General features: G+C 42.8%; 1 protein-coding gene across 6 annotated transcripts in view; it reads left to right on the plus strand.

Moving 5' to 3' along the window:
- Positions 1 to 13,595, plus strand: part of LOC133423615 (NACHT, LRR and PYD domains-containing protein 12-like) — a 112,492-nt gene that overhangs the window by 59,980 nt on the left and 38,917 nt on the right. For 5 of the 6 annotated variants that reach the window (XM_061713857.1, XM_061713861.1, XM_061713858.1 and 2 more), the window contains one exon: positions 10,478 to 10,654. The exons of the other annotated variant lie outside the window; for it this stretch is intronic. In XM_061713857.1, the coding sequence (XP_061569841.1) occupies positions 10,478 to 10,654 (177 nt within the window). The remainder of the gene's footprint in view (positions 1 to 10,477; positions 10,655 to 13,595) is intronic. 6 annotated transcript variants of the gene reach the window in all.

The raw sequence follows: 13,595 nt of genomic DNA on the forward strand, positions 1-13,595 counted from the left end.
GAGCCTTCATCATATCGTCCAATATCCATGCTCAACCTAGATTTTAAGATATTCACTAAAATACTTGCAAATAGGTTAAATAAATGTATAGAATCCATCATTCACACTGATCAGACGGGTTTCATCCCAAATCGATACTCCTTCTTTAATATTAGACGTGTTATGGACATAATGTATTACTCTTTCGACAAATTTTCTAAGCAAGCCGTCCTGTGTCTAGATGCGGAGAAAGCTTTTGACCAGGTGGAATTACCGTATCTCACGGGGGTGCTGGAGAGGTTTGGTCTCGGTCCATCCTTTATTTCCTGGGTGCGCATGATATATACACAACCTACGGCGTCCGTTCTCACTAACCTGGACAGGTCACCCTCCTTCCCTTTGCAGAGGGGGACGCGGCAGGGGTGTCCCCTCTCGCCGCTCCTCTTCGCATTGGCTATAGAACCCCTGGCAATTAGTGTGAGGGAACATGTCCTCATTAAACCTATAACGCTAGGTGGAGTTGATCATAAGATTTCTCTTTACGCGGATGACGTAGCCCTTTTTGTATCCGACCCTGAACAATCAATACCACATCTACTCCAACTTATCAACTCCTTTGGAGAGGTCTCCGGTTATACTATTAACTGGCAGAAGAGCGAGCTCATTTCAGTAGCCAAAGACCTGGACCCACTATTCCTGTCATCCACACGTTTTAAAATAGCCTCTGATTATGTGAAATACCTGGGCATTAAAATATCAAAAAAACCAAGCGCCCTTTTCAAACTGAATTTCACAGAAAAATTGGACAAACTTAAGGAGAACATAGAAAAATGGAGAACGCTGCCTTTGTCAATGATTGGACGTGTAAACGCTATCAAGATGGTCTCGCTGCCGAGATTTTTGTATTTATTTCAGAACGTCCCTGTTTTTATTCCCAAATCTTTTTTTAAGCTTCTCGACTCCATCATCATGCCGTTTGTTTGGGGGTACAAGGCACATAGGATTTCAAAAATCCACCTTCAAAAATCAAGGGATTGTGGGGGCCTGGGTCTGCCGTGTTTTCTGCACTACTACTGGGCAGCCAATGTCAGAGTTATGGTATACTGGCAGTATCGTTTTGAGAGAGGGGACGGGTTCATCCCACCTCCTTGGTTAGCCATTGAAAAAAGCCTGACTAGCAAGACTTCTCTCCCTGCTCTCCTCTTTTCTTCCCCAAGGTCCTCCGCAGTCTACAGGAAAGACAATTTTGTTCTGTTAAATGCTCAGAAGATCTGGAATCAAATTAGAAAATGTTGTGTTTTTCCAGACACCTCTGTAAATGCTCCAATCTGGCAGAACCATGACTTTTTACCGTCTCTTACAGACACAGCCTTTAGAGAGTGGAGCTGTAAGGGTATTGTTAGTTTGAAAGACCTTTACGTTGGTGGACACTTTGGCTCTTTTGAACAACTGCAGTCCAAGTTTTCTCTTTCAAAAACGAATTTTTTCAGGTATTTACAACTGAGACACTATGTTCAACAGGCTACTAAGTCGTCTGAATTACCACCTGAAAAAAATGCACTGTTCAAATCTCTCCTAGGCCCCCCCGAAGCAAAACACCTGATTTCAGAGTTGGTTGGTTACTTCTCAAGTACTCTGGACTCGTCTACTCTCAAAATAAAACAAGCCTGGGAAGGTGAACTTGGTACCGAGATCGAGGATGAATCATGGGAGGAAGTATTAACTAACATTAAATCTTGCTCGATTAATGCTAGGCTCCAACTGATTCAGTACAAGATAGTCCATAGATTACATTACTCTAAAACCAGATTGAACAAAATTTTCCCTAATCTCTCTCCACTGTGTAATAGATGTAATGCAGCAGAAGGTTCTCTTGCACATCTTTTCTGGACCTGCCCGAAATTACACAACTTTTGGTCTCTCATTTTCCAATGGTTTTCCTCTGCCTTCAACATAATTGTAACACCTGATCCTGTAACTGCTTTGTTAGGACACTCCAATAGTCTGGAAAACCTGGATTGTAACATACGTACTGCTTTGACTCATGGTATGATGATTGCTAAGAGATGTATCCTGAAACTGTGGAAGTCCGATTTAGCTCCCAAGTTTGAGACTTGGCAGAGGGAACTAATAAGCATTCTGCATGTGGAAAGACTGAGATACGAACTCTCTGGTAATCCCCCGAAGTTCTCCAAGATATGGAGTCCTGTGCTAGAGCATATGAAAGACCACTGATGCTCTCTCTACCCGCTTACCTTGTTTATGCACCTCCCTGGTAAGATAGTCTGCTTTACAGTGTAACAGATGGTACCAATGTGACCTTTGCCCCCTTATTTTATTTTATTTTATTTATTTTTATTTTATTATTTATTTTAATTTTACAGGTCTGCGTAACTGTTGGTCTTTTATTGTATTCCGTATTATTGTTTATGTAATAGTTATTGTCTATTTTACTCTTATTTTATGTAATGTAATCTGAAAATTTCTATGAATTAAGTGTTAAAAAAAAAAAAAAAAAAACAAATACAAGTTTACCAAATATAAAACTCTAAACATGGAAAAACATAATTTTCTGTGTTTTTAATATTATTCTTTAATATATCGGTTAAGATCATTTCATCCAGGTGAAATCAAGACATAAGGTGCAACAAATAATGTCTTTTTATGGTTTTCAGTGTGTAAAACTAAATATAAATACATGTGTGTTGAAGTTAGTAAAGTGAAATAAAGCTGCTGTCTAGACGATGAGTTTCCTTCATCAGCAACAAAACATCCAACAAGAACATCAGAAACTTTGTGTTGAAACTATGTCGTCACTCAATCAACTTTTTCAGAGAAAATGTTTGAAAAAACTCCTAAACAGACAAATATGTACTGATTGATGAAGAAATGTCTCCTTAAAAACATGGAAATGATGAATATTGTTTACATTTATTCATCGTTTATGGAAGAAAACATTTGAACTAATTCAAATTCTTAATGCATTCAAATGCATTGATCACATTAAAAAGTGGAGGTGCCACAATTTAATTCAGTTAATTGAAGATAAAAACACAAGTAATTGGAACCAAGTAAATCAGATTAAACGTGGGCATTCAGCTTCAAGTAGTGAAGCTAAAAACCAAATATCCAAGCCAGAAATCAGGGAGTGGTTCTGACTCAGACCTGAACAGCCACATTAAGACAGTAGTGAAGTCAGTTATCACTTAACAGCTTCCATCATGATCACAGCGGCCAAACAAACCGTAACCACAGCTGCTACACATGACGCTGGTGACGTTTCTGTCCATAATGAGACGTTCTGAAGCCTAAATGTCCCTTTCTCTCCCTTTACAAGCAAATCTCCACTTTGGCCGGAGTTTTCAGGAATGATGGTTTTTGGAGACTTTGAGCTTCGTTTTGGTGTAAACGAACGGCTGAAACTGATGAAAACAGCAGCGTTGTTGCTGCGTGTAAACGAGGCCTCAGACCTGGACAGGTTGGACTGACGGCTACAGGTGGAGCGTCAAAGTGATCGTCCTGACAGGAAGTGTCTTAGATCCTCCCGTGTGGGTTTCATTCAGAAATGTCCTTTAATCAAGCAGATCATTAGTTGTTCAAGCAAAGACTTTTCAAGTGCAAGCGATACAGAACCTGAAGTTTAGTTTCACACAGACTTCAGAATCTGTTGAATTAGTCTGATAAATATACAGAATTCAATCATTCTTATCTTTAACTAAAAGTAAGATATTAACTGATAAACTCAGTTGTAACAGAATTATTAAGCGTTTGCAAGTTAAGTCAAATTATAAATGACACATTACTAAAAGTAAAGTATTTTAATATCTTCTGCTCTCAGAAAACAACATTTTAACTCTTTATAACATACAAGGATCATTATGATAAAAACCTCAGGAATCCTGCATAAATGATATAAAACTGGACACATGATATAAAGTCCAGCAGTTCTCCACAGATCCATTCTGGTGTTAATAATTGTTGCTAGATCAGCTTCTGATCTCTAAACTGCTGCTTTGAACAATATTTGAACATCAACACTAATCAAAAGGATTGGTGTGTATGTTGGTGTTTTCATCTTAATCTAGTGTCAGACTTGGACCAGAAAAGCTCAGGATGTTCAGTAAAGGTGAACATGTCAGAGGAACAACCAGGAACCTGTCGTGTTCTTAAAGCAGCATTGAAGCAGTAATTATCTCCAGACCAACTGTGCAGTACGAACTCTGTTTATTGAACTCTTGCTCGGCAGCCAACTCAGTCAATACAATAGAGCCTGGCGCCACAGCGCCCCCTCATGGTAACATGTATCAAGAACTCCCATAGAAATAAACCATATTATTAATCAACATACAATAATACCACATCTCCCCTTTCTAGAGAACAAAGGGTAGACTACCTTTGTCTCGTCAGACCTTAGAGGATTATTCTGCCTCTTTTGAAGAAAGGTCTGTTCCTGTCTAAATCCTGAACAGAAGAACCTGTAAACATAGACTGTGTAGTGGTTATTCAATCTAATGTAATCAAACAATTACTGTTTCTTAAATTCTCAAGCATTAACTTAAAGTGCTCAAAACTACCCAAAATAACAGTAACATAAATGTCCAGAACATACAATAAAACAGGGGTTTCTTTTTTTTCAATATATTCTTATTTCAGGTTTTATATTTTCTGTGCATGTCAGTTTATAAGTTAAGCCTACTAGGTTTAACGATGGCTCTCCCAGAACTAGTTCTGGGAGTAGGAGTCCCTGCAGGTGAGACTTGTGGTAACATAGCAGGTGACCCAGATGCCTGTGTCGGAGATGACTCTGGCATCTGCTGCGGCGGTGGTGAACCTCTGTTTTGTGTACGTGAGTGTAGAGGTATTAGGTGCTGACGGTTTCGTCTCACCACCCCCTGTGGTAAACCCACCAAGTATGACCTCGGAGTAGTGTGGTGCTGGAGTACAGTTCCAGATACCTTCGCGTTGGTTACCCATACCCGCTGTCCTGGTGACAAGTCACTGAGGGTTTGGGCACGGTGACGCCTGTTGTAGTTTCCAGCATCTGCCAACTCTTTCTCCTTTTCTTTCCTGGTGAACGTGACACTGTCAGGCAGTGCAGGATCCAGCTGAGAGGGAAGAGTCGGCACCATAGTGCGAAGATGTCGGCCCATGAGGAGCTGGGCCGGACTGTACCCACTCTGGAGAGGTGTGGCCCTATAAGAGAGTAGAGCCAGATAGGGGTCTGCTGATTTCTTCAGGAGATTTTTCACAATCTGGACCGCCCGTTCTGCTTCTCCATTACTCTGCGGAAATCCCAGGCTGCTTGTGACGTGTCTGAAACCATATAAAGTTGCAAAAGAAGTGAAAACTTGCCCAGAAAACTGCGGCCCGTTATCCGACATCAGGACCTCTGGGATGCCATGGCGAGCGAAGATTGACTTCAAATGAACGATGATGTCAGTGGACCTGGTGCAAGATAAGTATGCAATCTCCACATATCTGGAGAAGTAATCGACAACAAGTAAGTATGTTTTATTTTTGCTGGCTGAGTCCCGGCCACCACACCGACTGACGTGCGCGTGCTTTACACTTCACTACACCAAGGTGTCCCTCATGTAGCTTAGCGAGAATGTCGTTCCTCATTGCTGAAGGTATTAAGAGCCGTGTGTCTTTCAGCAGTAAGCCATCCTTCACCGTGAGTGTAGCTCGCTCTGGCCAGTAGTTTTTCAGCATTGGTTCCCATGTTGCATGTGCTGGCCATCCTTCTGTGCACAGTGTCATGATGCGTGCGCAGACACTGTCGGCTTTTTAGCTGCTCTTTCAGGATTTCCATGTATGATGAGCTGACGGGTAGACTTTCAATGACACAGTCCACATAAATGTTGGTGCTCTCCATCAGCTCCTGCTCATCAGTGGACATGCATGATTTCACAGGTGAGCGTGACAGTGTGTCTGCTGTCCACAGTGACTTTCCTGGTACATGCTCGATGGAGTATGAGTAGCGCATCAGCCTCATCCTGAAGCGCTGTATTCTCGGTGGCAAAAGATCCAATGCTTGGGCTCCAAGCAGGCTGAGAAGGGGTTTATGATCGGTCTCCAGGCAAAAATGCTTTCCTATGAGGAAATCCCGGAACCGTTCACAGGCCCATGTGAGGCCCAGGGCCTCCTTCTCTACCTGTGCGTATCGTTGCTCGGTTGGAGTGAGCGACCGAGATGCATAAGCCACGGGCTTCCATTCTTCCTCCCACCTCTGGAGAAGAACGCCCCCCCGAGCCATATGATGATGCATCAGCAGATACTTTGGTGTCTCTGCCTGGGTCGTACATGGCTAGCACAGGAGGAGAAGCTAGAGCTTTCTTTAGCGCTGCAAACGCTGCTGCCTGGTCTACATCCCAGACCCAGCAGTTTTTCTTAGAGAGGAGGTCACGGAGTGGTTTATCTTTTTCCACCAACTGGGGAATAAACTTTCCCAGCTGGTTGACCATACCGAGAAAACTCCTTAACTCACTCACATTTGTGGGCTCTGTCATGTCTGTGATGGCCTCTGTCTTTCTTGGGTCAGGGCGGATGCCTGCAGTTGTGATAATGTGGCCCAGGAAGACGACCTCGCTCTTGGAGAGTTCACACTTGTCCACATTCAGTGTGATGCCTGCTTTTTCCAGTCTTTGTAGCACGGCATGAAGTCGAGCGTCATGCACTTCCTGGTCCCGCCCCCACACCAACAGATCATCGATGTGGCAGACCACACCTTCGAGTCCCTCTGTGATTTCCGCCATCCTGCACTGGAAATGTTTAGGCGCAGAGGCGATGCCAAATGGAAGACGGTTAAAGTGGAACCGCCCGAAGGGTGTTATGAAAGTAGTGTATTTGGCTGATTCCTCTGTTAGTGGAATCTGCCAGAGCCCCATGTTGGCATCCAATTTGTTGAACACTTGAGCTCCAGTAAGCGTTCCCAGGCTCTGTTCCACTGATGGTAGAATGTACTTTTCACGGCACACATACTCATTTAGGCCGGTCAGATCCACACATAACCGCACCTTTTTACTGTCCTTTTTGGGCACGACCACCATGCCGGCACACCAGTCTGTCGGCTCCTCTACCCGGCTGATAACGCCCAGAGCTTCCATGCGCTGGAGCTCTTTTTTAACTTCGCCCACCAGAGGTAATGGAATCCTCCTGGGGGTTTTTACAGAATACGGCACAGCATCTGGCTTGAGCTTGATGGTGTAAGGTTGTTGCAGCCTGCCTAGCCCGCTGCACAGCTTAGGGTAAGTTGTCTTGAGGGTCTCTATGTCTATGCTGTCGACACGGATGAGCAAGCTAAGGGCTTTAATGGCTGGCAACCCAAGCAAAGGCGTGCTCAGGTTTTTGACCACATAGACCTTCTCCATGGTCTGCTTGGCCCCTTTCCTTAACATCAGTCTGGCGAACCCCGACACATCCAGAGGAATCCGTCCTGGGCCAAACAAAGGTTTTTCTGGCCTTTGGAGATCAGGCTGCTGTGTGTTAGAAAAGATGTTGTTAAACTCCGTCTGTGACACAGCGGTGACATCTGCTCCAGTATCGAGTTTAAAGGTGATATTTTTGTCCATTATGTTTATGTCAGCACTCCACGTATTGACATCTGACGTCACAGAGCCCAGAAAGAAACTTTCCTCCTCTTCCTCTATACCGTGAACAGCTTTCCTGCACGGCACACACGCTGGTAGTGACCCTTTTTCCCACAGAAATGGCATTTGGCATCATTGGCAGGGCACTCGTGTTTTGGGTGAGGTGTGCCACCACATTTGTAGCACTGGGAGCCTTTTTGGTTTCTGCTCTGACTGCTGCGTGTCTTTGCTTCATTATATTTAAACTTGTTGAATTTTAGCTTTTCCTTTTGCTGTCTGCCTTTAAATACTCTGTCCACAGAGCACACATCCATCTGTTTTACACCACTGGCTTCACATCTCAGTGTGTTTTGCTGCTTTTTGATTTCCTCTGATTGCCTTGCAATGTTAATGGCTTTTTCCAAGTCTAAGGGCCCGATTTACTAAAGGTTTGCGTGTGTTAAAACGTGTGCAAACTTGACAGCACCCGCAAACCAAAGTGCCAGCTGATCTACTAACAGCGTGCAAAGACGACTGCGTCTCTCAAATGCGCAAAATTGCACACGCAATTCAGTTAGTACTTTTGCCCTGATGAATAATCAATATGGGGCGTACCTGCCAGAACGCGCTAAATACTGGGAGGGGAAGATGCAAATTGCTCCATTTACCACGCGCAATGAGATTTACCAAGCCTGAAAGTAATTGCGCGTATTGTGATTGCGTCTGTATTTAATACGTTCGAAAGGAAGGTGCTAATCTGCTGCTGCCGTTATTGTGGCAAGGAGGCGACATCCAAAATGAAAGAATACGCAGAGAGAGAGTCTTTATTCTGCTGCATGCTATTTTAAAAATGGTTGCACAAGTTTTATTAAAGGCCACTTTTTCTTTAGTTCTTTGCCTTATATCTTTGCCACCTTCTTATTGTGCCCCCCTCCACTCGCCCACAAGCAGGCCAAGCCTTTGTGCCAAAACTTTGTATTTTATTGATTACTTATCTTATTGAACGTGAAATCATCCTTCGTAAATTACATTTAATTAAAACCCGTGCTTATTAATCACAAAACACAGGTTAAACATCATGACCAAATCTGCTCCGTCCCGCTGTGTCAGCATCAGCGCAGAGACTGCAGCTTCGCCTGAATTATGGTTCTGCGTTAAATCGACGGCGTAGCCGACGCGTAGGGTCGCGGTGCGTGTGCGTCGCCGCGTAGCCTACGCCGTCGGTTCTGCGTTGGTGTGACGCGGAACCATAAATCAGCCTTTAGTGTGCGCTCTGTACGCTGTTCTGAACACTTCTCTTCTTTCGGCCATATGATGGTCCCGTCTGTCACACATTTACTGTCAGTGTTTGCTATATAATATATAATATTTGCAATATACTGTGGACATCTGAATAAAAACTTAACTCATAAATAGATGAATCAAAGCGCTCTCCAGCTCTGTGTCTGATGTATTTTTCTCCTCAGATCATGCCGAGCACCGCGGGGTCACGCAAACCCGACCAATTCAATATTAAAATCAAATTCGGTTCTGTGGCCCGTTTTTCTATTTCGTATTTTTGATCTGTGCCTAAAATTAAAATATGAAAAACCAGACGTTTTTCCGTTTTTTGTGTTACCAACTGCATTTATTCTATCGCAGGTTTTCTCCGATATTGCGTTTCTTTTGGTAATGTTTAAATTTCTTTGCTGTAGTTCATGAATGTGTTTATTGCCTCTTCCACTAATATCTCTAACTCCAACTCGTTCAATTTCATTTTGCGCTTGTGACTTGTGTGACTGTGCTTTCCATCCAGACTCTCCATGGCGCAAACATAAGACAAGCAACACCTCATTTAAATACTGCAGTTTGCACCTGTTATCAATTGCGCAGGCAATCTTAGTTGATCACCCGCAAACCACGCAACAACAGCACGCGCAAACTTTTTCAGTGCACACGCAATTTAGTACTCTTTATTTAGGATCTTAGTAAATCGGGCCCTAAGTCTTTTTCCATCTGCATGCGTTCTGAGAGTCGTTTGTCATCCAGCCCAACCACTATCCTGTCTCTGATCAGCTCATCATGCAATGTCCCATAATTGCAGTGCTCTGCTAATGCATACAGAGCAGTGACAAATGCATCGACAGTCTCATTTGGTTCCTGCTTACGCATATTAAAACGCGCACGTTCATAAACAATGTTCTTTTTCACAATGAAGAATGACTGGAAGCCATCTCTTACTTTAGTGTACTGGTGCTGGTCTGCATCACTAAGCTTCAAGCCTCTCAGAACATCATCTGCTTCGTCTCCCATACAGTAAATCAAATTATTCACTTGGTTTTCTTCAGAACTTGCAGATAAGTTACTTGCTTGACGAAATCTTTCAAATCGCCTTATCCATTTTGTCCACTCGTGTGGCTTGGAAAAGTCGAAGGGCTCTGGTGGCTGAATGCTGAACGTCGCGCTGGGTGTGTTAGCCATCCTGCTAGCTCCTTCCCCACTGTGCTCGTCTTCTCCGTCACTCATTTGATTTGCTCACCAAACTCCTCTTTTCCCTTCCAGGTGGACCTCTGCTTGTTACTTGTTCACTTCTGACACCATGTCGTGTTCTTAAAGCAGCATTGAAGCAGTAATTATCTCCAGACCAACTGTGCAGTACGAACTCTGTTTATTGAACTCTTGCTCGGCAGCCAACTCAGTCAATACAATACAGCCTGGCGCCACAGCGCCCCCTCATGGTAACATGTATCAAGAACTCCCATAGAAATAAACCATATTATTAATCAACATACAATAATACCACAGAACCGACATCATGGATGTAACAAAAGTGTAAAACCTGTTTTATAAAGTCCAGATACGGTGGTGACCCACATGGACCTGATGACAAAGTTGATATTTGAAGAAACACTTCTCTGATGAGACTGGAACATGTTTTACTTTCTGTTCAGGTTGAGGTGGTGCGGTCTGTCAGAGATCAGCTGTTCTTCTCTGGTCTCAGCTCTGAAGTCCAACCCCTCCCATCTGAAACATCTGGACCTGAGTGTGAACGAGGACCTGCAGGATTCAGGAGTGAAACATCTGTGTGGATTTCTGGAGAGTCCAGACTGCAGACTGGAGAAACTGGAGTAAGACATGTTTTAGTTGTGTGTTCAGATGAATCTGATGTGAAAGTTGTGTTGACACTAACCTGCAGACATCAGGCTGATCTTCTACTGATCCACACTGACCATCTGACTGCTCTGAGTTCTTCTTCTCTGCTTTAGTTTCATCTTAAACTTCCTCTTCTGATTTATTACATAAAACTAAACATGTGAATGTGTCAGACAGGAACAAATGAAGAACCAGAGATGTGTCTGAACCTGGAATAAAACATCTGAACAAACATGAATTAACTTTACAGCTAATACGTTCAGAAATGTCATCCAGATGTTAATAAACTGAGAGAGTCTGACAGACAATAGTGGACAGACTGAATGTGTAGTCGTCCAATATATGAGTTATAGAGCTCATTTACTAAATAACTTCTTACTGTGGATGAAATCAGTCAAACCAACGTTGGCTTCCTTTGACTAACATTACATTTTATTTCAACAAATACAAGTTTACCAAATATAAAACTCTAAACATGGAAAAAAAAAAAATGTCTGTGTTTTTAATATTATTCTTTAATATATCTGTTAAGATCGTTTCATTCAGGTGAAATCAAGACATAAGGTGCAACAAATAATGTCTTTTTATGGTTTTCAGTGTGTAAAACTAAATATAAATACATGTGTGTTGAAGTAAGTAAACTGAAATAAAGCTGCTGTCTAGACGATGAGTTTCCTTCATCAGCAACAAAACATCCAACAAGAACATCAGAAACTTTGTGTTGAAGAAAACATTTGAACAAATTCAAATTTTTAATGCATTCAAATGCATTGATCACAGTAAAAAGTGGAGGTGCCACAATTTAATTCAGTTAATTGAAGATAAAAACACAAGTAATTGGAACCAAGTAAATAAGATTAAACATGAGCATTCAGCTTCAAGTAGTGAAGCTAAAAACCAAATATTTGTTACTTGTGCTGCCCCCCCCTTCTCCTCCCTTTTCTCTCTTTTGTCCATGTTGCAGCATCCTTTGCCGGACACCGGAACCTGCAGTGTGGGAGTGAGGGGGGCAGGGTAACGGCCCCTTTTGGGCGGGGGAGAAGGTTCGTCCCTCAAGACTCCTCTCCCTGGCCCTGCCCCTTTTCAACCTTTCCCCGACCCTGCACCCCAACCTGGGACTTGATGATTGGGCCGGAGCTTCGGGAGCTGCGTGCTGGCCTGCGGTCCCCACCCCTGGTCATCCCGTTGCTGCTTCCACCTGCCTGCTGTGCTGCTGACGTCCCTGACCCACCAGTCTGGCCCTCGGCAGGAGGGTCCCCCCTTATGAGACTGGTCCTGCTCAAGGTTTCTTCCTCCTAAAGGGGAGTTTTTCCTTGCCACTGTTTGGCTTAAGGTTTTTCTCCCACTAGGGGAGTTTTTACCTGCCATTGTTTATGTAATAACTGCTCGGGGGTCATGTTCTGGGTATGGGTCTCTGGAAAGCGTCTAGAGACAACTTTGTTGTATTAGACGCTATATAAATAAAATTGAATTGAATTCAATTCAAATATCCAAGCCAGAAATCAGGGAGTGGTTCTGACTCAGACCTGAACAGCCACATTAAGACAGTAGTGAAGTCAGTTATCACTTAACAGCTTCCATCATGATCACAGCGGCCAAACAAACCGTAACCACAGCTGCTACACATGACGCTGGTGACGTTTCTGTCCATAATGAGACGTTCTGAAGCCTAAATGTCCCTTTCTCTCCGTTTACCAGCAAATCTCCACTTTGGCCGGAGTTTTCAGGAATGATGGTTTTTGGAGACTTTGAGCTTCGTTTTGGTGTAAACGAACGGCTAAAACTCATGAAAACCCCAGCGTTGTTGCTGCGTGTAAACGAGGCCTCAGACCTGGACAGGTTGGACTGACGGCTACAGGTGGAGCGTCAAAGTGATCGTCCTGACAGGAAGTGTCTTAGATCCTCCCGTGGGTTTAATTCACAAATGTCCTTTAATCAAGCAGATCATTAGTTGTTCAAGCAAAGACTTTTCAAGTGCAAGCGATACAGAACCTGATGTTTAGTTTCACACAGACTTAGGAATTTGTTGAATTAGTCTGATAAATATACAGAATTCAATCATTCTTATCTTTAACTAAAAGTAAGATATTAACTGATAAACTCAGTTGTAACAGAATTATTAGGTGTTTGTGTAACAAGTACACTACCCTGTTTAAAGGTAGTTCCAGTTAATGCTCGGCAAAATTATCCCTTGGCTAGAATCAGAAGGCCCAGGTAAACTCGGGAGTGGAGAGTAAGACACTGAATGCAGCTGTAGTTTAGTAAACCAAAATTTATATAAATGCAAAAAATAGAAAATACAAATGGCCATTCACAACAAAGCATTCACAATATATACAGTTCCCTTCATTAATGTTTGCAGCGCCTAGTTCCATCCATTTCCATAAAGGAAAAATTCACTCACTGATACTAGTGAGGCTCGTACACAGTGCAACGACCCAATAATTGAATGTCCAACTGGGGGGAAAAAAAATAGAAGTCCGTGTTGGTAGATGAGTATGTAAAAAATTAAGGTGTAGGTCGTGCAGGTGTGGCAAGAGTTAGGGGGGAAAAAGCGGCTGCAAAATGGAGCCTCCTACCAGCCCGACCAGAGCAGTGGAGGTTCAGTAGGTTCCTCAGTCCTCAGGCTTTGTGCCCAGGCTAGGGCTCTAGCTCACCATCAACCTGGCCTGAATAAAAACAGGACCAATTAAATATCTTGTGTGCACACAAATCAAATTTCTAATAATACATTATAAAATAAATAATGTATATTCAAATGCTGTACAGTATATTCATAATCTTGACATAAATTAATATGAATAATAACACAATATTTGTTATATTAAATTATTCTTCAGTCATCACAGCATCACAAACATCCAGAATCAATATGCAGGATTGTACAGATGATTACCTGGACTGCATGGAAATGCA

The sequence above is a fragment of the Cololabis saira genome, chromosome 22 (assembly GCF_033807715.1).
Source record: "Cololabis saira isolate AMF1-May2022 chromosome 22, fColSai1.1, whole genome shotgun sequence".
Lineage (NCBI taxonomy): Eukaryota > Metazoa > Chordata > Actinopteri > Beloniformes > Belonidae > Cololabis > Cololabis saira.